We start from the raw sequence: 23,122 nt of genomic DNA on the forward strand, positions 1-23,122 counted from the left end.
TAAGATAGTAATATCGTAAAATGCCCTAAATAGAGTGAAACGAAAGCAAATAAAAATTTAGTACTTTTTTTTTTTCAGATCTAGTACTTTTTTTTTCAGATCTAGTACCTTTTTTCCCGTCAGTCAGCACTTTTAGTAGCACAGTCTCGAAACTTTACAACAAAGTACAACTTAGTTCACACCGCTATGTTAAATTGTTTTGTAATTATATAGATGCTTTTTCATTGTGATGCTTAAAAGTACCAGAATATCATGTTTAATATTTAGTGAAAAACTTCATAATAAAAGTAACAGAAAATTTACAAATAGGCTTCGTTTGTTGTAGGCTTAACATTTGTAAACAAATTCAACTTTAGTAAATAATTTTTTGATGAACGGCTTCAGTTATGATTACAGTATGTTTGAATAAGTGTGTCGTATGCAAATACACAAAAGCGCCTATGAAAAGTTTGCAGTCTGGTCATTTTAATAATAATAATAATAATAATAATAATAAAGAAAGCACAGCCCTTGTCCATAACGGCATTCTTATCTTCGAAATGACCTGCTTCGGCGCTTGCACATTATTTTCAACGCACGTACAAAATTAGAAGCAATTTCAGAGGCTCGTTTTTTCCTGACGTCAAGAATGGCACCCGTCGCACATCTTGACTTCTTCCATTAATAAAAACGATGGCTCTTCGTGATGAATACATTTTTAGGAATAAAAAAAACGTCGAGGGGAAAAAGTCTGATAAACATGGAGGGTGAGTAAAAGTATAACGTCACATTTCTTGAAGTATGAAGAAAAGTATCTGTTTTCGACAAGAAACGTGCAATGACACGATGTATCGTATGGTGGTTAGCCCAGATGCTGCAAATTTTCAAAATGAATCATTTAACAGTGATGTGAGTTCATGGACGATCTTTCACTTACCAGCGAACATCAACTTGCAAAGTTTCGTCACATTCCAATTTTCTTTTGATATCACGTACGCCTTTTGTAAAGAAAGTACGACATTCTGTAAAGTTTTCTTCATATCTAAATACTGGGTAATTAGGGACAGGTGGCGCTGTACGTTTGTCTTCATCTCACACCCTTTTCATTATATAAACGCTACAAACACGTTGAATTCCATTACCATCCCGCTCAAAAACAGGAGTTATAAGAACCCTAAGCCTACCTAATAGAGTTAGAGAATTAGCTTTATGGATATAGCCCTAGAGAAATTCCAAATAATAGAGAAACCTTTCTCAATAATGGCCAAAAACCATTAGAGTCCGTATACATAGTTACCAAAAACTGAACATGAGACCGATTTTAAAATTGTCACGTGTATATCGCATGTGAAAAGTTCATCGTAAAAAATAAGAGGTATCCTTAAAAAATATAAATTGACAACTACATTCAGAACACCCAAAAATCTAGTCTATTGTCAAAAACAGCCACGGATCCAATTTCTTCTCTTCTTCAATTAGGAATATGAATCAACTATAGTTGTTGGGCTGGTTGGCCGAGTGTGTACTGGTTCTCCAACCAATAGTCTGCGGGTACGAATCCCGCTGGGCATGGATGTTTGTGAATGTCTCTAGGTGGGAGATAAATTTCATCCACAGTATGCGACCACAACCCCGCTTACTGGAGACCTGTAATGGCTTGAAAAAGTTCCATGTTTGGTTTCTTTCTGGAGAAGGGTTCCGGAATATGTAAAAATAATAACAAACAATAAAAGTATAAAAATAAGTAAATAAAAAAAAAACTTCAGTCGACCTATACTAATGTAGCATAGGTTTACAACCTTTCGCGATTCGGAGTCCATAAAAAGTATTTTCAGTCCAATCTTGGGATAGGTCACAGCAAGTAAGCACAAGGAGAAACACGAGGATTATATGAAGTTGCAAACACTACATAATAATAACGACAAGATCGACCAAAACAACTATCTACCTCATAAAACAAATTGTTAGATTGAAGATTTAATGATCCATCAGAGCTTTAATACAATCTAACCTCAACAAATATTATTATTAAATATTAATAATAATGTTTAAAACCGTCATGAATATGGATGACATAACTCTTCCTGGAATAATCAAGATTCTAAGAACATTTGAAATCTCTGACCAACGTAAAGAGATGGAACACTTTTAACTAGATAATCAACCAATATAAACAAAGGACACAGTAAATGACAAGGAGTTCAGCTGTTTAATATCAGAGATCTGGGCTTCTTACTGTTATTATGTCTGCCTCCACCACCACCCAGTCCATCATGGATTGAGTGGTGGAAATAGAGTTGTAGTGTAGGTGCTCTTCCTCGAGGTGTCACGTAATAATAATAATAATAATTATTATTATTATTATTATTATTATTATTATTATTATCATCATCATCAAAAGCATCGTAGCATCTGTATCAGTAATGACACTTATCAATCAAAACTTGAATATTTACCAAGAACAAGTAAAAGTATTCACACTTCCTGATGAAACTGTTTTTCACCAAAAAGTAAGGCATCTAGTGATCAATTCAATATCAAACTAATTATAGGACGGTAAGTTATTGGCCCTTAATAAGTGGCAACTTGAATTTTTTGTTTGGAACACTGATCTTTGTTCATATGACAGAAATATAAAAACAACATTTCCGTTGTTTTTCGAATTTCAGTCTTCTTAGCTGTTAACCAATCTATCTATCTATCTATTCCCTTCTGCCATACGGCCGGGGGGGGGAGCAATATGCTACCATACTAGGGAGATGATTATGAACAAGGTGGTTTCCCGTTGCTTCCTTGCCGTACTATATCCTATGGCTGTATCCTGTGTGTTCACGGGGCCGTTTGCCTACTTGCCGGAAACTGACGGAAAAAACGATGCTGCCTACGCCGGGCTAACTTGGCTATGACTGAGGAAAATCCTTAAGCTCCTCACGTCGTCGACGGGAATCGAACCTAGGACACTCCTTCCACAGGCATATGGTGCGAAGTGCATAGCCACTAGGCTAACCGAGCGGACTGTTAGCCAATTGCCTACTTAATTTTAAACATTTGTTCAATCACTAATGTACACTGACGATAAAATAGTGTATTTTTATCTGAAAGTTAAGTTTTATTGCAACTTTGATATCATGTATAATTTCTTGTATATCTAAAACTTTGTTTTCTCTAAATTTAATATAATTTAGTTAATGCAGGGGAATACAAAATGACAGTAAACTGCAGTACGTTAGCCAAAAATGGATCTGAGTTCGTTTACTCAGCAAACGAATGATGCCATTTTTTTAAACCTTTTCCTAAAAAAGAACCTTCTTATGATGGTCTGTAGTCATTTTAATAAGAACATAGTTTTAACTTAGATTCTTCTTGTGAATAACATTAATGACTAGAGATTTGCCTGTAGTAAAAAGAAAACCAAAAAGAAACTTAGATTAAGAAGTAATGAAACAAACAAACAAAATTGAAGAGAATATGGTTAGCCTTATATATTTCTTTGTTTCAGAAGGTTAGTGATCAGAAATGGGAAACAACTTCCAAGTATTACATGCTTAATATATCAAGAAACTAAAATACCAACTCCATACTATAAATATTTCGGTATAAAAAAATAATAAAAACTCTTATGGCATCGTAGAAGTCTATTTTAATATGATTTGTTTTTAGATTTAATAAACAGTTATTGGTTTTACATTCGCGAAAACACTGAATGTAATTATAAATTTAATTCTGTTTATTTTATAATTAAATTGACTTTTATATTTATATCTATTTAAATATTAAAAGATATATTTATAAATTTTATTATATATACAATTTTAGTTTTAAATTTTAATTTAAATGAGTTTTAAATATGATTCGTTTAAGGCAATTTCCGGAGAAGAAGCTATTTTAAAAGTTTAGGAACCTCTGCGATATACAGGAAGAGGGTGGGGAGGATTAAGTAGTGCTGCAAGATTTGTAAATGCTTTTCCTTTAAGAAGAAAATATAAACGAAATTTACTGAGAAAAAAAATATAGATTTTTTTATTCTTTATATTTTTATAAAATCATATCAGAAAGGATTAATAGCTTCTTTTTACTAAATGATGCTTTATTTCTTGATTCGTCCCTTAACTCAGAATTAAGTAATAATATCAAATATGTTGACTGATAAGCAACAGCATACGTTTTGATCCATTAAGAAATTCTATCACTTTTAATAGGATTCTTGTCGCATTGCTTTTATTTATTTTTTAAGCGATTATAAGATTTCTTAGAAGGAATATCTATTACAAATTCTATCTTCCAGCTCTGCGAATTTATGCTTAACGACAACGAGAAAGGTTCTTTCTCCTTGATATCTTTCCCAGACAAGTTTGAAATCTTCGATTGGACACGTGAAGTGTTACAGATCGATTACCAATAAGAAAATAGAACGTCCTTCCTTAAAGAACAGCAGGTGACGAGGTATTCTGGAACGAACAGTAGTAGATGAGAGCGGAGATAGTGAACTCACCAATTATGGGCAGTAATTTAGATAATGACTTCGGCTATTGCCGCGAGATTCTCTCTCTCTGTCAAGTGACAGTTCTGTAGTTTGATAAGAGAAGTAGATGAAGCAATAAATCTAACAGATAAGAAAGAGGGATCAGTTGAGTTCTCAAATGTATAGTTGTAGAGGGTTCTTTTTTGTATGTAAGACCTTAATATGTTAACTGTTAGCAAGTTTCGGGCATGATTTTCATACGGTTAATTTAACGCAGTGTATCTTTTGAACTTTTTTTTTTTCAGGAGACAATTATTCATGCCATTGTGTCAATGAACTGTAGAAATAACATTTCAAATTATCCAAATGGTTGCTCCAGGGAATTCGATAAAAGATAGACTTTATATTCGAAATGGATCATACATTATGCAAATCTTATCTCAGGTTTAAAGGTCTCGTCTAATTTAAACTTTTCACTATGATTCTGTTGCTACAAAAAATGTGCAGGATAATATCAAAGATGTATTGGTTGGTTGTTTAGATTACACCAAACCAACCAAGGCTTGGAGATGGTGCATGTTCGATGACCAGTTTGCATGGTTATGCGGAATGAAAATTCTAAGATTTCCGGAGGGAGTGGAAACATGCCACCCCTCTCTCTCTCTCTCTCATATATATATATATATATATATATATATATATATATATATATATATATATATATATATATATATATATATATATATATATATATATATATATATGAGGTAATACACCTGAAAATGTGGCAGCCTTAATGAGTGATATCGCTCACGTCTCCCCCACTTTTTTTTACAAAAGCTCAACTCATTCACGTCCTAAGGATATTAAGCCTTTGAAAAATGTATTTATTCACGTCCTAAGGATATTAAGCCTTTTCGTAACAGAATTGCATTATCGCAGATAGTGCTATTTTATCTCGAGTGTGAGAGTGTATACATCTTAATTATTCACGTCGTTGCACAGTCTACAAAAACCAAAGATTTACAGCTACAGGTAGCACATAATGTCGCAAAAATTTAACAAATGCGTATAAATACGAGTGTTTTGTGATGCTCTGTATTTAACATGATATTACTTAGCGTTTATGTTACTGCAATTTGAGACTTCTATGAAATTTTTAGCAATTCATTTTTTTTTTATTGAAATCAAGAAGAAAAGGAAAATGCAGTCGTTATGATTCTTCTACTTATTCTTCTTTGGATTTGGGTTATTTGGATTATGATTCTTCTTTAGATTTGGGTGTTTATGGGACCTGTTTTGAGGGACACAAAATCCGAGTTTCTGGGAGAGAGAAAAAAAAAAAAACCCTTCACTTCCGTACGAAATCGGCTAACTCGCCTTTAAATGATAAAGGTTCTTCATGTCACAGACGCCTGAGACTCCAAAGCTACAGTTACTGCGTCATTATTATTATTATTTATTTCACTTCAAAACTACATTAAAAACAATGACTAACAATATATAGTTGAGTTTATATTTCAATATTTGGTGAGGAGGGCTATTTTTAAATTTTATCTACTTGAATGTTCATTTTTCCGATATATCGTGTTAAATCTTTATAACACCACGTTCTCATTGTTTTTGGTATTAATTAATGTATAATATCACAATCGCCAAATGTTTCTCGACTCGACCATTCCGAATGGTAGAGATTAATCTATCATAAACCATACACGTGGACTATTATGATAATAGTTAGACACGTGGAATCATACGTTGTGAACAAGCCGATGAAAGATATACTACCTGCAGAAAACGAAATTTGTAGTTAAATTATGGGAAACATGCATTTATGGTCAGCAGACGCATGCGTCAACCTACACTTATCGACTTAGTTGAGTGCATCTCTCTCTCAGCAGGGAATGAATTAGACCCAACTATTATTCCGCTGGTAGTTGTTGGGGGATTACAACTAAAACCACCTAAGTCTATAAAGGCCAATGCATTATGTTTGTTAAATGTGTGTTCATTTAGCTGGTTTTCTGGTTCTAATTTCCACAAGGAAAATCCTGTCGCCTCCGTGTGAGATCAACTGTCATTACATGGCTTTCGTAACTGCTGCATCTTCGGCGCACCTGACGGTAGCAAAGATAATGGACGTTCTGTGAGAGGACAGACACAGTTGACAACTGTAAAAGACGATGACGGGAATGTGGATTATGACAGTAACAGTGAAATATTGGCATAGCAGCAACGAAGACGCTCCTTTCTGGCAAAATTACTGTGCAAGATTTGCTAGCTATGATTAAAACACTATTTATGCTATTACGTGACAACATTAATTGTCAAAATAAATATATAATTTATTGATAAAAAAAATTAAAATTATATGCCTGTATTTAGAACTCTCGACAGATCTGTGCCGTTTGGTGAGCATTATACACACGCGAACTTCTATTTTACCTTGGACTTTGGGTCTAAAGTACGGATTGAGAGTTCCGGTAAATCTAGCCTCGTAATCCCTATATATGTTTTAACAGCGATTGACGAAGAAACAGTAAAACGATGAGGCTATAAATACGTAATTTTTTCTTGAAATATGACTTAATTGAAGCTAGGAAGTTGTAGGTGATCGAAATATACAATTTTCGCACATCTGTCTATTTACATCCGCATATTTACATGATAGTAAAATAATTATCATATTATTGGCCTAGTATCAATAGAACTTTTAATTGGTAGACTGATGCAGGTCGACTCATACAGAATACCAATGAAAGCAAAAATTGGAACATAATGGCTTGCAATTGATTTGTCAAGGGGAGCATATTACGATCTTGAAGGGAGGGGGGATCTTTGAAAACAAAACAAAACTCAATAGTATAGTTTTGTTTTGTTTATACGTTTGTCAATAATAATAATAATAATACTGCCCAATAGTAATCAAAAACTTCTTTCATTTTTCATGTTAATTATCTCCTGCACTAGTACGTTTATAATTTCAGAGAGAGAGAGAAGGAAGAATATCAGAACAGAAGGTACAATACTCATAAGGTTCACTATGTTTATCGTTTAACGGAACACCAATTAATCAAAAGTCAAGGTTAACCACCAATAAATAGCCAACGGACACAAAGAAAGGCCCAAAGTTTCCACCAATGATCTCACGTTACAAATACGCAGCAAAGATATTAATGAGATTCGTTTGTTAAGTAATTCACAAGAAGATAAGAAGTTATCTCTCGTCTCCACTAATGGTTTTTCTAAACATAATTTATCAAAAGATTTCTCCCTTTATCTGACAAATATTATAATTACTACAATGAATTAGTGCAAATAGCATATGCGCTAATTATTCCATAATTTAGAGATAATCAAACTGACTTACCTGGAAAACACGTAATCGAAAGATCCGATTCATCACTAGTAACCAAATTGTTAGTGCCATCGTCATTTACTCTTTGTCCCAGTTAATTTAGTTTCTCATCGCACTTTTTTTTTTTTTTTTGACGAGTCAATAAGGTAAGTACAAGAAAAATAAAACATCATAATTTCATCAGACAATGCGAATTTTGTCTTCCAAATACGCACCTTTGTTTTGCTCCATTTTTAGCTATTCCTGCACAAAATATTTAGTAATCGGGAATATTATTCATTTACATAATCTGTGCTGTGAAAGTTCTAGTTAAGCAGGTGTTATGGCGTCATGTACAATTGTAATGATCGAACTACTACTAACTTGACTGACATACACACATCCCAACTTGGACTTCGGTATAGCAAGTGACATCGCTCTTTCCCACTCAGGGATTACCCAAAATATAACCATGGTTAGTATACTGAGTGTCTCGTACTACTCACATTCTGGCTCCGTGCCCGCTGCAAACATCACAGTATCTATAGATGAATGGGAGACAAATATGGAACGCGAGGTTAACAGCCATGAGAGTATAAAATAAGAGAGAGGAGGGGAGGGGGGGGGAAGAGATGGTAACATGACACACTGATTGTATGCTCATATTACCAACATTCTTTCTCTGTATTGCAAGTATTTTCTTTCAAGGCTTGCAACTGTTGAGTGAGAGAAATAATAAAAATGAAATATATAGTCTGATCAAGAGCGTCTAGTTAATGTTATTTAAATTGCATAAATTAAACATGAATATGCTTTTTATTTATAGATTTTTTTTTCTGATTGAAAATATATAAAATTTAGTACATTTATTAGTAATATATACATTTAATTTTAGACCGCCAGCAAGAGTTTGAGAAATCTTTGCAATGTCGGGATTTTTTAAAAGATTTGTTTATAGAATTTTTCCCGAATAACAACGCAACATGATTGAGCAATTAAGCTTATTTCAGAGTTATTTTACAAGATTTATTTTAAAGTAATTAAAAATATTCATATTGTCATTCATGCAGAAATAAAACTAATTATATTAAATAACGTATTTTTTAAAATCTTATTGACAGTTTGTAGTCGCTTCACGAAAGAAAGATATATAAACAGAATAAGGGAATGAATGCATATTGTACTTCGACTCATATTATGTGAGCATTGAAACATACGGTATCTGTATAATTTTGACGAACGTAAAATTAACACTTACTCTTTCTTGTGAATTTCATTTCATTATTCTGACGCTTTTGACATGTGAATAGCAAACAATACAAATGGTTTCAGACGGTACGTCATGTTAAGAATAGAAAAACGAAAAATCCATTCGTGTTACAGGATGAACAAAGACAAAGAACAAAATTAAAACAGGCGAAAACAAGCATACTGTAATTTATTAACCGTAATTAGTCAAGGGTAAGTTAAGAGACTATTCCATTAGCGAATCTAACTGCAGAGAGCTGGTAAACCCAAAGTGCATTAGTATTAATACCGTGATAGGGGCTAAGAGTTAGATAATGACAAACCAACCAAGAGATCAAACAAGGAACTTGCAGCTTCAGCCTCTATTAAGTGAGATGATGATCTAACACCGAGCGATGGCATTCATCTCTCACCTGTTTTGGAAAGTTGTTACATTATTTATCATACCGACAAATTGTAAATTAACAGGCGGTGTTGTAATTCGCCACAAATCGCCGCACTATTTACGCCACTGCGGAAAACTACCAAAAGTGCTCATTATAAGGAAAATAGTGAAAGAAGAACTTATTACTGCCGAAAAATGTCCCGATATTTAATAGTATCATACTGACTGAATGTGCATATAAAACCACTCGTAAAAATAGACTTCCTATTAGATGCATTACTCATTACGGTTGCTCTAAGTTTTGGAAACAATAGCAGAAAGCATGTCATTATTTTAGATTAACTGGCTCGATGAAAATATTTTAAATATCATTAAATAGATCAAAATATACATTAAATATCATTAAATAGATCAAAATATACATTAAATATCATTAGAGAACGAACCATCCTATATCATTTAATGAAATAATGTAAGCTAATCACTCGGTCAACCAGCACGATTAATTATAATTTTAAATAATTTTCCGAAAATAATTCTTTATAAAATAAATAAAAAAAGTCATCTTACATTTCAAGGTATCTTGTAAGTAATCTTTCGGTTGTAGATGATTACCGTCGTTCGGAAGAAACCACGTGCTTATATCAGGTCTTAAGTTTCTTGAAAATGTTCCATGTTTGGTCTTTAAAGGGAAGTTCTGGGATTATCTAATCTTAATCCTACCACAGTACTAATAGTGTCATAGGGTGTCAACTTTTCGTGAATGGGATTGTCAAACATAAATAAATAAACCAAATAAAATGAAATAAGTACTGTAAATAAAAATAATGAAAATTTTTGATTGAAAGAAATTTACTCTTAGAAATAATTTTGATAATGATTTTTATTGCTGTTGTCGCAGGTATAAAGTAATCGAAACAACCTTGTTCACGCGACACACGCACACACACACAAACAATACTTCAATCAATCTTTTATGTTCTGACTAAATTAAGAGAGTAGAACCATTCGAATTCAACTCGGATAATAAAGCCCACTGGAAATAATATTTCAAACCAAATACATTAATTTCGCACTGGTATATCTGAAAAGGAATATTAATATATCATGACCTTTTATGTTTTCCCTTAACATGTAATGATATTCAAATTTCCTTTTGTCATACTGATCACTGATTATTAAGTGGTATGAAAACGTACACGTGAGTTCATAATATGCCACACGAATGCGTTTGTTTTGAAATTGCAGCCGAAGCATTTAAATACTATGCAATGAGGCCAGTGTATTATATCTATAAATTGCTTGTGGTTTTCTGGCCGTTTTGCTAATGAAAAAAAAAATCCAAGTTTCGGGAAGAAAACCAGTTGACACCTCTACATGAGACCTATTAACTCATCTTCAGTTGCCGTAATGATACTTAGCGATTTTCTACATTCCCAAGCAATATCATTCTTGGTATATTTGCTATTACATTTATAATGTTCTGGTATCCTAGAGGACACATAATTGAGTAAGCCTTATGTGACACCCATCGGGGGGGGGGAAGAGTTTGCTACTTCTGGTGTTGTAATTAATTTAATTACTGTTCGCTATCTAGGATGTAATTTATGTCTTTAGGTCAACACAGCTCGAAGCTATAAGTTTCTGTAGAGCAGTTAGTAGTGAATGGCACCATTTGTGTGGAAACAATCAGTCCGAATCGCTTCTAAGAACCAAAGGATTAAGTATCTTAAGTTAACCGGGATTTCAGATCATTTTATTTGTTAATATTTCTCATCTTTGTTATCTTGTACTTAAAGAGACATATATTTACTTTAGTGATATTCAAATACTTGGGATTATATAATTTCATAATCATCCTATTAGCGAATTCCTGATTCATTTTGCTGAACTAAAGCATATAATTAAAAAATAAATTAAAAAAACCCTCTCGTTTATTCCATTATTCCGTTTATACGCTGAAATGTTCTAAAATCAAATAAAAACTAGTCAATTTTGAATAAGTAATGAGAAATACAGCTGCATTTATAGTAACCTTTCTTTTATAGACAAAAAGTTATTTTTCCCCATCTCGAGAAACGGTCTCTTGTATTTTCTTGTTATTTTGGTCTTTAATGTTTTTCTTTCTTCGAGGAAGAATCGAGTCTCTGTGTGTGTGTGTGAGAGAGAGAGAGAGAGAGAGAGGCAGAAAGCCGAACCAGAACGAGGGACTAATATGTCATGTACGAGCCGCAGCAACCTTCCTAAGAGCTCTTAAGTACCTTGCATGTCTACGCTTCTTTGAATCATTGTCCCCAAGGGTAAACAAAGTAAGAGAAAGAAGGCCTTCATCCGGCAACATGGGAAAAAAAAAAAAAAAAAACAGCGCAACTTTCAACACCACCACTCTTCAGTGTAAAAACGAGTAGTTAAAATATAAGCCACTACAGCTTTAGTTATAATGTTTTCAAGATAAAATATAGATTTTAAATTGGTTGATCACACTACTGGAAGCACATGATATCTGTCAAGTTGCTAGTATTTTACTGTTTTCGTTCCCGCATTATAATTTATTATTATTGATATACTGGAAATTTCGGATAAATATGGATGCAAAATTTTGTACACTGCATTAAAAAAGATTTAATGCAGTGTACATCGATTGTACGCATTAAATTGAGTTTCATAAAAGCTAACTTGGCTAAACATATATTTAAAAAAAAAAACTGGATTAAAACTTTACAACAACGTTTCACAATATCAAATAGAGATTCGTTTAAAAACTATACCACCACATCATGTCGGTTTTTATATCATGCAGAAATTATTTTCTCTTTCAGAACACCAAAATCATTCATATTATCATTAACTTATACACTGAGTGATCAAAGATTAAAAGACTCCACCAATAACATAATATTAACAACTCCTAGAAAGTGCCAATTATAAATAGGTAGTAATTATATTCATTAACACTTGCTGTCTGTCTCCCCCCCCCCAACCATAATGAGTAAGTTGATACTTTCTCATCACGGGCAAGGTCATGATCTGAATGACTTCGAATGATAGATAATACTGGAAGTCTCTCTCTCTCTCTCTCTCTCTCTCTCTCTCTCTCTCTCTCTGGGAATCCAAACCATAGTAAGGACTATCCATTTGATGTCTTTCATCCTGGATACATGGAGCAAGATAGGAATTTTTGAGGTGTTATTCAGAATTTTTGTTTTTGTATTTTGCTTTTATTTTCAGGTTTGTCCCCCGCAAGATAAGTGAGTTGTAAGTTTCAGCAATAAAAAAAAAGCACATTTTGCAATTAACTGGTATTTTACTGCATGCATTTCTCCCTTTTTAAACTAATATAATTGACTAAGCGGAAGTTTTAATTCTTTATAACTTCCGCCGAGCTAAACACTACCTGGCTACGTGCTTACTCGTCATTTTTAAGTACTTGAAAAAAAAAAAAAAAGACTGACATTTTTTTTTTCAAGTGAATTAAAATAAATGAATCAGAAATCAGGTAGGTATGACTTCAGGGGATTAATAACAAATAATGAGAAAATAAATTCAGGAAAGAAGTCAAGAAATAAATTCTAGGAATGAGCAATCGGTTCCGCGTTATAGGTATAAAATTACGAAATAAATAGCAGAAAAATTATTTAGAGAATCGATATTAATTCCTTAGATTATTAATTATCAAAGAGTTACATTGGAATGTAAAATTATCAATTAATAATGTGCTATAATGCGAATATCAAATATAATAAACCTATAATTAACAAATCGGAAAGCAGTTAGTAACTTCCGCTTATAGTTTTTCAAAACAAAAAAAAAAAAAAAGGAAAAAGAACCCTTAAAGTTATAAACATTCGTTTTCAAGTATAATTAAAGTCATGCGAATATTAATGAAAAAAAAAAGACTTTGAGAAAGCCAAAGTCTAATTGCGGACCAAATGATATATTAAACTGTTTCTTGAAGTTCTGCATTCATTTTTTATTTTATGCAGTTAATTCAATTTACTAAGTAAAACAATAAAGACTTCCATCCAAGATTTAATATCAACTGGAGGGTTTAATAACTGCCTCCATCAGCCATGAAACAATTTATCACCAAAGAAAGTTCATTATAAGTTCAAAAAGAAAGAACTTAATGAAAGAATTTAAAAAAAAAATCATAATGCAGCAGTTCTTAAGAAGCCATATATTTAATGGATAACAAATGTCTGTAATACTATCCTTAAATAATAATTTTTAAAAATATACATTTTCTGTATTGATTTCTGTATGATACAAGTAACTCGCTGAAATTATAAAAAGGTGCTTCGTAACACATCACATTCAATATCAATAATTGAAAGTAGGACCATTTCTGTAGCTCATTTGGTTTAAACGAGTCCTTTGATTAGAGAGACCCGGATTCGAATCCCGTCAATGGCGTAAGGAACCTTTATGAGGTCATTTTAATCAAATAGTGAGTTAGTCGGGCTCATACGTGCTTGGAGTGTTGTTTTTTTTCCCCCAGAAACTCCGGTTTCTCGTCCCTCAAAATAGGCAAACCGGCATCGTGAACACACACACAAACACACACACATGTAAATGTGTGTGTGTGTGTGTGTTCTTCATTCATCATTCTTCAGTATTCTTCTTACATTCTTTCATTCCTCATTCGTCTTCATTATTAATCGCTCTCCACTAAACCTGTTAAAAACGGGAAGCAGGTATTCAACATCCTTATACAGACCAACTTTTCCTCTTTAATCCAGCTGCATTTCTGATGAAGTGTTCTCCACCAACTATAATCGTTATCTCTTAAAAAGAAGAAAGATATATTCTCCCCCGCCCTCTCCATTTGTTGCTTACACATCGCAACACTGTATTACAAGTTCTGGATCCTCTCATGTATAGGATTTATATAACAAATGAGATATGTGAACGGTATCTGATAGCCATAACGGGAACTCTTCAACAATGCCTCTAAATCCTTCAGTGATGAGAGAATAGCAGACATGTTCCACATACGACATTCTAATATGCAACACTTAGAACGTAAATAATTTGAAATATTCTTTTAAGTACATGGCAATGCTTTATGATCTCTTTAGCGATAATATCTGCTTGAACATTAACACTATTATTCCATTTCCTCAAGAGTATAGAACGAAGGTGTGACATGAATTCTTCTGACTACAATATAAATGTTGAAGCTGCAATCCAATCATGTCACTACGGTCCCCCGCTTTTTTTTTTTCCACTTTTCTGTGAAAGAAGTGAATTGATTGTTAACTGATTATTAGTTATTTATTCATTTATTCTAACGAAAAGAATAAATGACTACCAAATCCTCACATTTCCTTTTCCATTAGGTGAATCTTAATTTATGTCCACCGGAGAGTAAAACAATATTCGCACTCAAAAAAATATATTTGTAAGTTCTGTGAGCCACGTTGCTTATTATGTTTCTGTCACAGATATTTCGTTGAAAGACCTGGATTCGAATTCTCTCTAGAATGCGAAAAAAATCTTTATAAGGGTTTTTCAACCGTAAAGCTTATCTCATACGGAGGTAGAAAGGTTTTTCCCTCCTGCAAAACAGGAGAAGGACACATGAGCGGTTAACAGATATACAGGGTGTTCGGGATAAATTTGACATATTTATAATTAATTATATTTTTCCGTAAGTTACATGTATTAACACACACTTCTCTTCATTTAAAAGTTTGGACCCTTCTTCATTCATATACAAGATGTCAGAAAGGATGGATAGCTGGAACCGACCTGAATCATGGAAGAGAATAACTTGTATCATGATGATTAGTGCCCGCCATCAAAATAAGGATATTACGACTGCTGCCCAATGCTCCCTGAATACAGTAAAAACAATCAGGCATGAACTAGAGACTTGCAATGGTGACTACGAGGATGTAGCAAGAAGAAAGATCCCTAGCAGACGATCTGATTGCGTTCGTACAGCAGAATTCCTCGCAAATCTGCAGGAACAGGTGTTGAAGAACCCTGGCATTGGAATTCGGGCTTTGTTCGTGGAGTTGCTAACTGTAGTCAAGCCCTGGATAACAAGGGTAGCCAATGGTAGGCCGTATGTATGGCAGCAGGATTCGGCCCCTTGCCACACCTCTGGGAAAAGTCAAAAATGGTTGTCTGAAAATTTCTACGACTTCACCAGTCCAAATGTTTGGCCTCCAAACTCCCCAGACCTTAACCCCATGGATTATTTTGTATGGGGCGCAGTTGAAAAAGACACCAATCGCACTTCCAGTAATACAAAAGCCCAGTTAATGGATAAAATTAAAACAGTTTTTGCGGCCCTTCCCAGGGAGACTGTAGCATCAGCTTGTTCGAGGTTCCGAAGCAGAATTGAAGCTGTGATCGATGCTAATGGTGGTTATTTTGAGTAAATCTTGTTGATAGTATTGTAATTAACTCTGCCTGTAATGTTTTTTTCTCAATTCATTAAATTTAATTGATACAAAGAAGATTTTCTTTTTCCTTACGAAACTGTCAAATTTATCCCGAACACCCTGTAATACATTTGCTTCATAGTTTTAATTGCTTAGTCCGTAATTCCAAACCATAATAAACCATAGTTTTTTTTATTCGCATTGAAATGGATGCTACAAGCAGTATTAATTATTTAGTTTCCTCTTCAGTTATTAGCTGCATAACGCGGCAAGTCTATAATCAGAAAATTGATACAAAGTTCTATATCTAATGGCAAGGAATAAACACTCACAAAAAATGCTTAAAATTGTAAAGCAGAAATCTCGTCTCGAATTTTGTTCGCTTACACCGCATATCAAATAATACTTTCACACAAAAGTTTAATTGATAATGCCAAGTATCCAGGTGAAAAAAAAAAGAAATGTCAAAGGTGAATTTTTTGTTGGCGACAAGCTGTGACGCTACAGGCACATAGTTATGGCAAGCTCGTGAGCGAGACTGTAGCCACGTGTCTGCAAAGTAAAAGAGAACCTATGACTGCTCGACTATACCCACTTATTGTTTTATTTTGGTGAATATACTATTCTATTTTATATTTGTTTGTTGACCATTCGGCAACAAAAGTAATATCATTCAACAGAGAAGTATCTTTACAGCAGTTGTTTGATCAACATCAGTTTGGTTGCTCAGATTTATCAATCTTAGTAGGCATGCGAGATATGCAGCGTAGTATGTGGGCCAACGAATGCCATCATTTATTACCAGAACAGCGAATAACATCAAAAACATGATGTAAATTGAATATATAGGGTTAAGACGTGGGTTAATTCATTCTACTTTTGTCATAAATAAGCAGAGCAAAATATAAAAATAGGAAAGAACGAAAAAGAAAGAAAAGAAAGACAAAAAAACTTTCATAATATTGTTGTGTTTTGATAATTTTATACATTGTGATTCATTAAAAATAGTTGAGTGTTTTTAACATTTGATGAATTACTATGAAATATTATGTTGTCACTATAATAATGCCAATGAACAAAAAGTTCCAACTGGTTTTCCCTTTCAGTCGTTTTCCGACTGTAGGTGACTTTGTAAGCATTGCCCCACAAAGTATTCCTGGTGATATTTTTACAGGGCAGCTCACTACTGCCTTCCCCAACCCCCAATTTTATCCGGGCTAGAGACCGACATATGGCTGGAACGTATTCATGACTGTAATCCATGTGCGTTCACGGGACCGGTTTCCCTGTTCTGGGGGAACGAAAAACCCGAGTTTCTGGATGAGAAAAAAAAAATCCTACCTCTGTATGAGACTGGCTAACTCACTTTTCATCGAAAGAAACCAGATAAAGGTTCCTCACGTCACTGGGAACCGAATCCAGGTATTTCCGACCAAAGGGCTTCGTCTAAGTTCCAACTATCAATAAGATAACTCTAATTAATCAAAGCAAGATGGCCTAAAATCTACGCAATACGTAGTAATAGTCGGGAACATAACTGGACGCAATAGCAAACTTCAATGCGTGTATGAAATTTTAGAAATCAGAAAAGAGGAATGTACTAGTCATCAAACTTGTGTTGCGTTTCGTCCAAGTTTATTTTCATTCCTCTTGAACGAAGTATTTGAGCTATTAAATATATCTGCTGTAAGCGCAGTGTTTCGACCAGGCATCCTAGATAAGGATCTGTTGTTAGTTTCAGTTACTTGTTTCTTTTTCATCTACAAGAAGAAATCAGTGGAAGCGTGAAAACAAGAGCCTTTTTTTTTTCTTGTTTCTTCTCAAATAATTTGCAACAGAAAAGAAGTGGGAAGATATTTTTTATTAGTGGTCGGAGGATTACTCCTATTTGTGGTGTATAACCTACTGGTTCACAAGCTCCCTCGAATAAAAGAAAACGGACCTTGAACACAACATTCGCTTTATGGCCTTTGCTACTTGACATTAATACTAAACAATCCAACTCAACCAGGTCATGCTAAAAATTTTCCTGTTCTTCAGATAATAATTTCGAAGGCATAGGATAGAGATAAGTTAATTTGCAATTTTCTCATGTGAATTTGTAGAGTGCATACATACACACAGATTATGATTGCATCCACTGAAGATTATATATTACATATGTTCCGTACAATGGGTTGATTAAGCGTTACATAATCCGGGAACCATGCTATACAGCTAAGCATGAATCTTTTTTTAAGTCACTTCAAGCCACCACTCAGCAAGGTGGTGGTTTCCCACTAGAAGACTAATCGTTTACCACCTATAAACTTCCACAAACATCTATCAATGGGGTTTGTTCTCCAGAAAACTCGGGTGTTTAATCCTGCACCATAGACAAACAAACAAATGGTAAGAAAAACATGCAATTTACAGACATAATATACTGGCCTTGACTTAGTGATTCGCCCGTAACACCCAGACTAAGATTCGAACCTACAATTTTTGGTTGGTAAACGAAGAAGCTGTCCACCTGGTCCACCATGAAAATGGAGAGAATGTTATTAAAACAATAACCTCTTGTCTTGTTTTAAGTACATGGACTGTAAATCCTGTGAATGCCATATAGATATATCAATGAGCGTTAATTTATTAATTAAAAAAGAGCCAGCCATAAAAATTTGAAATTTACAATTGCACAACGCATGCTGGATTTATCCGAATGCAAAATGATTAAAAAAAAAAAAAAAACTCATTGTTTAGTCCTTTCCACAGTTTCCTCTTTTACTCTTCGTTCAGTATTGTATTACAACTATCTGAATCTACTTTAGGGGGGAAAAAACTATATATCTATTAGTTTTTGTTAAAGTAATGAAATTTTGTTTATTATTAATTTAAAATCAGTATTCCTCCTGTTGATTCTGAATTACGTAATTTTTTTTATCTCTGTTTTTTGTGTGAAGAGATTTCAAGATATTAGGCAGATTATTATAATACGGTATTGCAATTAGACATGAATGGTGCTAATAAGCAATTAACATTAATAAAAACACAAGCCGATTTGACCAAAGATGAATTATCAACAAACAACTCAAAATGCTAAAGGTCATACAACTGTATGAGGTAAATGAAACGAACAATATAATTTACTTAATACAAGTGAATTAGGATTTTCAACTTTTGTTTAGATAGTGCAAGAGTGCGTACGTGTGTGTGTGTGCGTGTGTGTGTGTGTGTGTGTGTGTGTGTGTAGGCGGGTATGTTTGCGTGAACTAAGGTAGGAAAAAAACATCATCAGGCTTCATTTTCGAAATGTTCTGACATTCCCCCCAACTAAATACAATCTATTAACGTACGCATGCGCCCAAGAACTTGAAAATGCTTATAATTTTAGGCATCTCTTCAATAAATTGCATTGTCATCAGTTAAAAAAAAAAACATCTTGGAGAATGCTTCGAAAACTAAAAGGAACACGTGATTCTGAAAGAGTTAAGAAAAAAAAAACTGATTCAATTATGTTTTACTATGCATCCATTTTTTTTTTTTTTTTTTTGACGTGGTTTCTTGAGAATTTAAACAGAAAAGCATGAATTATAGCATATACTGAGGTATCAGAATATGCTACAGCGCTTCTAATCAAAGCTCTGTCAATTTCGACACAGATTATCAAAGGCCATTTGTAAGGTACTTGCGGGGAGGGTATACAATATATGTCTCTGCGTATATTCACTATGTAGTTACAAACTTTGGGAAAATTTTGGAATGGAAGTAAATATGAATAAAATGAAACAAAATGTGTACATTTCAGAGTGATTGAAATATACAACCAAATATATGTGTTAAAAAAAAACAAACGAAAAAATATAAAGTTCTTTTAAGTTTCCAATAGTATATATTCTTTGAAATGGCCAATAAAAAACCGAATGTCTAAATTCATTCAATTATTTTTGTTATATTCATTCTTTTGCGCTAAAAGCAAAATAAGTATGAAGATAAAAGGAACGAAATCAGTTCAAAGTGTCAGGTACCAGAGTGAATCACTTTGGCAGCTGTTAAGCAGGCACGAATACCCCGGTCACAAGGGCAATGCTCTTTGATGGCATCACTTTCTTCGGTGAACTCCTACCGAATTGGTGGATGACACGGTCATGTGGGTGTGCCGACTATTCATTTCTTTTGTATTTGTTTCTTTTTCTTACAACCTATGAAAGATTGTTATTTGTGACCATATACCCTGAATACTTGACGGAGTTGCTATATTTAGAAACAAATATTTAGAACAGCGAGTGAGGAAAGTTAGGGAAGAGAGGGGGAGTGGGTGGATGAAAAGTTTTGCTATCTCAAACGGTCTTATAGTTTTCAATGGGGCATTTATGGATTTAAATTACGGACACTCTGCTAAATTTTTGCTTAGTTGCAAGTTGCAAATGTAACTATTTTTAAAAGTTGGCGTGTGTGTGTGTGTGTGTGTGTGTGTGTGTGTGTGTGTGTGTGTGTGAGAGAGAGAGAGAGAGTGAGAGCGAGAGTGAGAGAGAGAGAGAGAGAGATTGAAAGCAACGATTTATTCTTTTATTCTTTCTAGAATCTATTATAACTAATAAATAAACTAATAAATTCTGATTACAAAAGTCTAATTCCAGCTTGACTTGAGTAGGGAATTTAATTAAAGAAGACATGCACTTTTTTTCATGATGGATAACCACCTCAAAAAAAAAAAAAAAAAAAAAAAAAGCCAAGATACTGTTCTGGATGTATGATCAGTGCAATGCTTCGAGGAGCGTTTTTTTTTTTTTTTTTTTCCCTACTGTCCAGATAATTAACAACTGTTTTTCTCTCTTCATCTCTTCGAGCCAAGGATGGGCTCAGTTCTCGGAGTTCAACAAACTAAGGAACCGCGAATTAGCTTTCAACGAAGTAGTTTATTGAAAATTTTTCAATGAAAAGCAGATCAACAAGTTCTATTTAAGTTTTCACTATTTAACCACGATCTATTTGCATAAGTATCCGATATTAAGTAAGTATTTTTTTCATTGCTTCATTCCATACTTTCGTCCGGAATTTCGAATTTTTTTTAAAACAATCACCCAAGATATTCTAGTAAAACCGACAATATATAAAACAGTTTTGTATAAAACTGTTTATTTTGGCACTAGATTAAAAACTCGTCATACGACGGTGGAAGCAAAATATTAAATTTTACTTCCACCATCATATGACGGATTTCAAATAAATTGAATTTAAAATAAAAAAAAATTAATTCGAAAAAGATATGTAATGATACATTTGAGTCTGATTTTTTCAAGTAATAATTTAATAATTAAAAACTTCTCTAAAATATGGAAATATCATTTGTGTTAAATTAATTTGCTATTGAAAAGGTCAAAACGTTCAGCACGGGATTCGAACCCATCCCCGCCCAATATCTATTCTACAAAGAGCAGACAATTACGGCTATTCTTAACTGATATTATATTTGATCAAATTTTACACTACAAAACTGACAAACAATAGAAAAAAAATACTCGCGTTTTTCTAATTTTCCTTCAGATTCACTTCGCTAGATTAGCTGATTTGTTTAATAACTATACCTTGAAATGAGTTTTGTATTTCGCAACAATTCTGAGAATTAACTTAACTGTATTTTATGTAGATTTTATTTTTTATTTTACTGTTATTTTTTATAACTGTCTGAACACGTTGACGTTTAATGAAACGTGGCCGCCAGTTCTTAAATGTCAAAGTAGAGAGATAACAATGATCTATTAATGATAACAGATGTTTGTAAAAATATTTTGTTGTTAATCGCGAAAAGTACTCTTATAAGAAATTAATGATTTCGACTCTTACTTCATCATTACAGCGCTTAAAATATTTTATGGAATATATAAAGTTACCTAAAAGGTCTCGTTAATGTAATTTAATTCCTCTCTCTGAGATAATTATAATCAGAGACCTTGTTACTCGATATGTGCTTTCGGTCTGGTTTTCTTCTTTAAACTGCCGCTTGATTTGGACTACTTCCAATCATTTGATGAAAGTTTGCCTCATTTATTCATGTGAAAACCCTGAACAGCAAACAAGGAACTGTTGGAGTAATATGATACTAATTTCCTTCTTAACACAGAGATCTAATGAATGTATAGGTGACCTTTCTATTTCTCTTCTGTTTCTCGACCACCCTGTTCTTGGTTACTCAGGTAACTTCAGGTTGCTATGGCAAACAAGATATTAACAGTGAACGCTGTTTACTTCGTTTGTTTTTTTTTAAATTAAATTTCTTCGTCTCCTCATATCAGTTTACATGAGAGCGAAATTAAGTGTGGGGAAAACTCTAAATTCCCAGAGATCTTATTAAATTACACCACCACCACGATGTCATTAGTTGGTTTTGGTTTGAGAAACGAGCTGAATAAATATACGTTTAACCTTGTAGGATATAATTACACTAAAAAAAATCATCAAACAACTCGACAGTTTTTACTCTTCTACGTCGCTTCAACAGGGACACAAAATAAATTCTGATAAAAGTTTAAAAATTCCAGGTTAAAAACAAAACATGGACTCATTCGACTCAGAATGAGTCAAATAATCAGCGATGTTACAATTCCATAATTTTACAAAAGACATTTTAATAAACTAAACGACAATATTTTTAAAATGGAAATAAATAAATCAGAGAACCTCGCCACTATTAAACGAGTTTGCAGAGGACAGATCTCTCGTGAAATCCTTGACAGACATCTATGCGTCTTTAAGCAATGGGAGAAAATAAATGAATAAACAGTTCATTTTAATTTTCTCAGAATGCATGATCATTTATCAAGATTCAGTATATCCGTTTGTTGTACAGAATTGGAGGAAATTTTATATTTTTATTTATGTATTTGTACCCATGCATTTTGAAGTTCGATTTAACTGGAATAAATGAAGCACACGAAATGTATCTTTTTGATTAGCTTTCAGATGAGTTAAAGAAGCTTACCCTACCTCAAAACCTTACTGACCACATAAAACAATTGATTATCTCATTTCATCTTATTGGCTCTTTATGCTGAAATAAGAGCTAAAGACTAAATGGCTTAAGATTTCAAATATAACAAAGTCATGAATACTGAAGGCTAAAATTTTTCCACTCCTATCTAGAAGTACTGTATTGATTAAAAGGAAGACGGCTGATCGATAGCAATAGCAACGCTCTCAGCCTAGCAAATAATTTATTACGATATTGAAGTCTTAAATCAGAAATTACCAGTCACACATTGGTGGGCATAGTTTCACACTTTGCACCCTGGAACGTGTGGCCTCCCCAATCTTGTCTAGTAGCATGTATTATGCTACTA

The 23,122-nt window shown here is 33.4% G+C and overlaps 1 protein-coding gene across 1 annotated transcript in view; it reads right to left on the reverse strand.

Moving 5' to 3' along the window:
- The window catches only part of LOC150110187 (puratrophin-1-like), an 877,727-nt gene extending 869,688 nt beyond the window's left edge, over nucleotides 1-8,039 (reverse strand). The window contains exon 1 of the mRNA XM_090398282.1: nucleotides 7,812-8,039. Coding sequence (XP_090254408.1) covers nucleotides 7,812-7,877 — 66 coding nt within the window. The 5' untranslated portion in view covers nucleotides 7,878-8,039. The remainder of the gene's footprint in view (nucleotides 1-7,811) is intronic.
- Between the last annotated feature and the right edge of the window lie 15,083 nt (nucleotides 8,040-23,122).

Source organism: Typopeltis vanoorti, chromosome 1, assembly GCF_054136105.1.
Source record: "Typopeltis vanoorti isolate ZY-2024b chromosome 1, IOZ_Tvanoo_1.0, whole genome shotgun sequence".
Classification (NCBI taxonomy): Eukaryota; Metazoa; Arthropoda; class Arachnida; order Uropygi; family Thelyphonidae; genus Typopeltis; species Typopeltis vanoorti.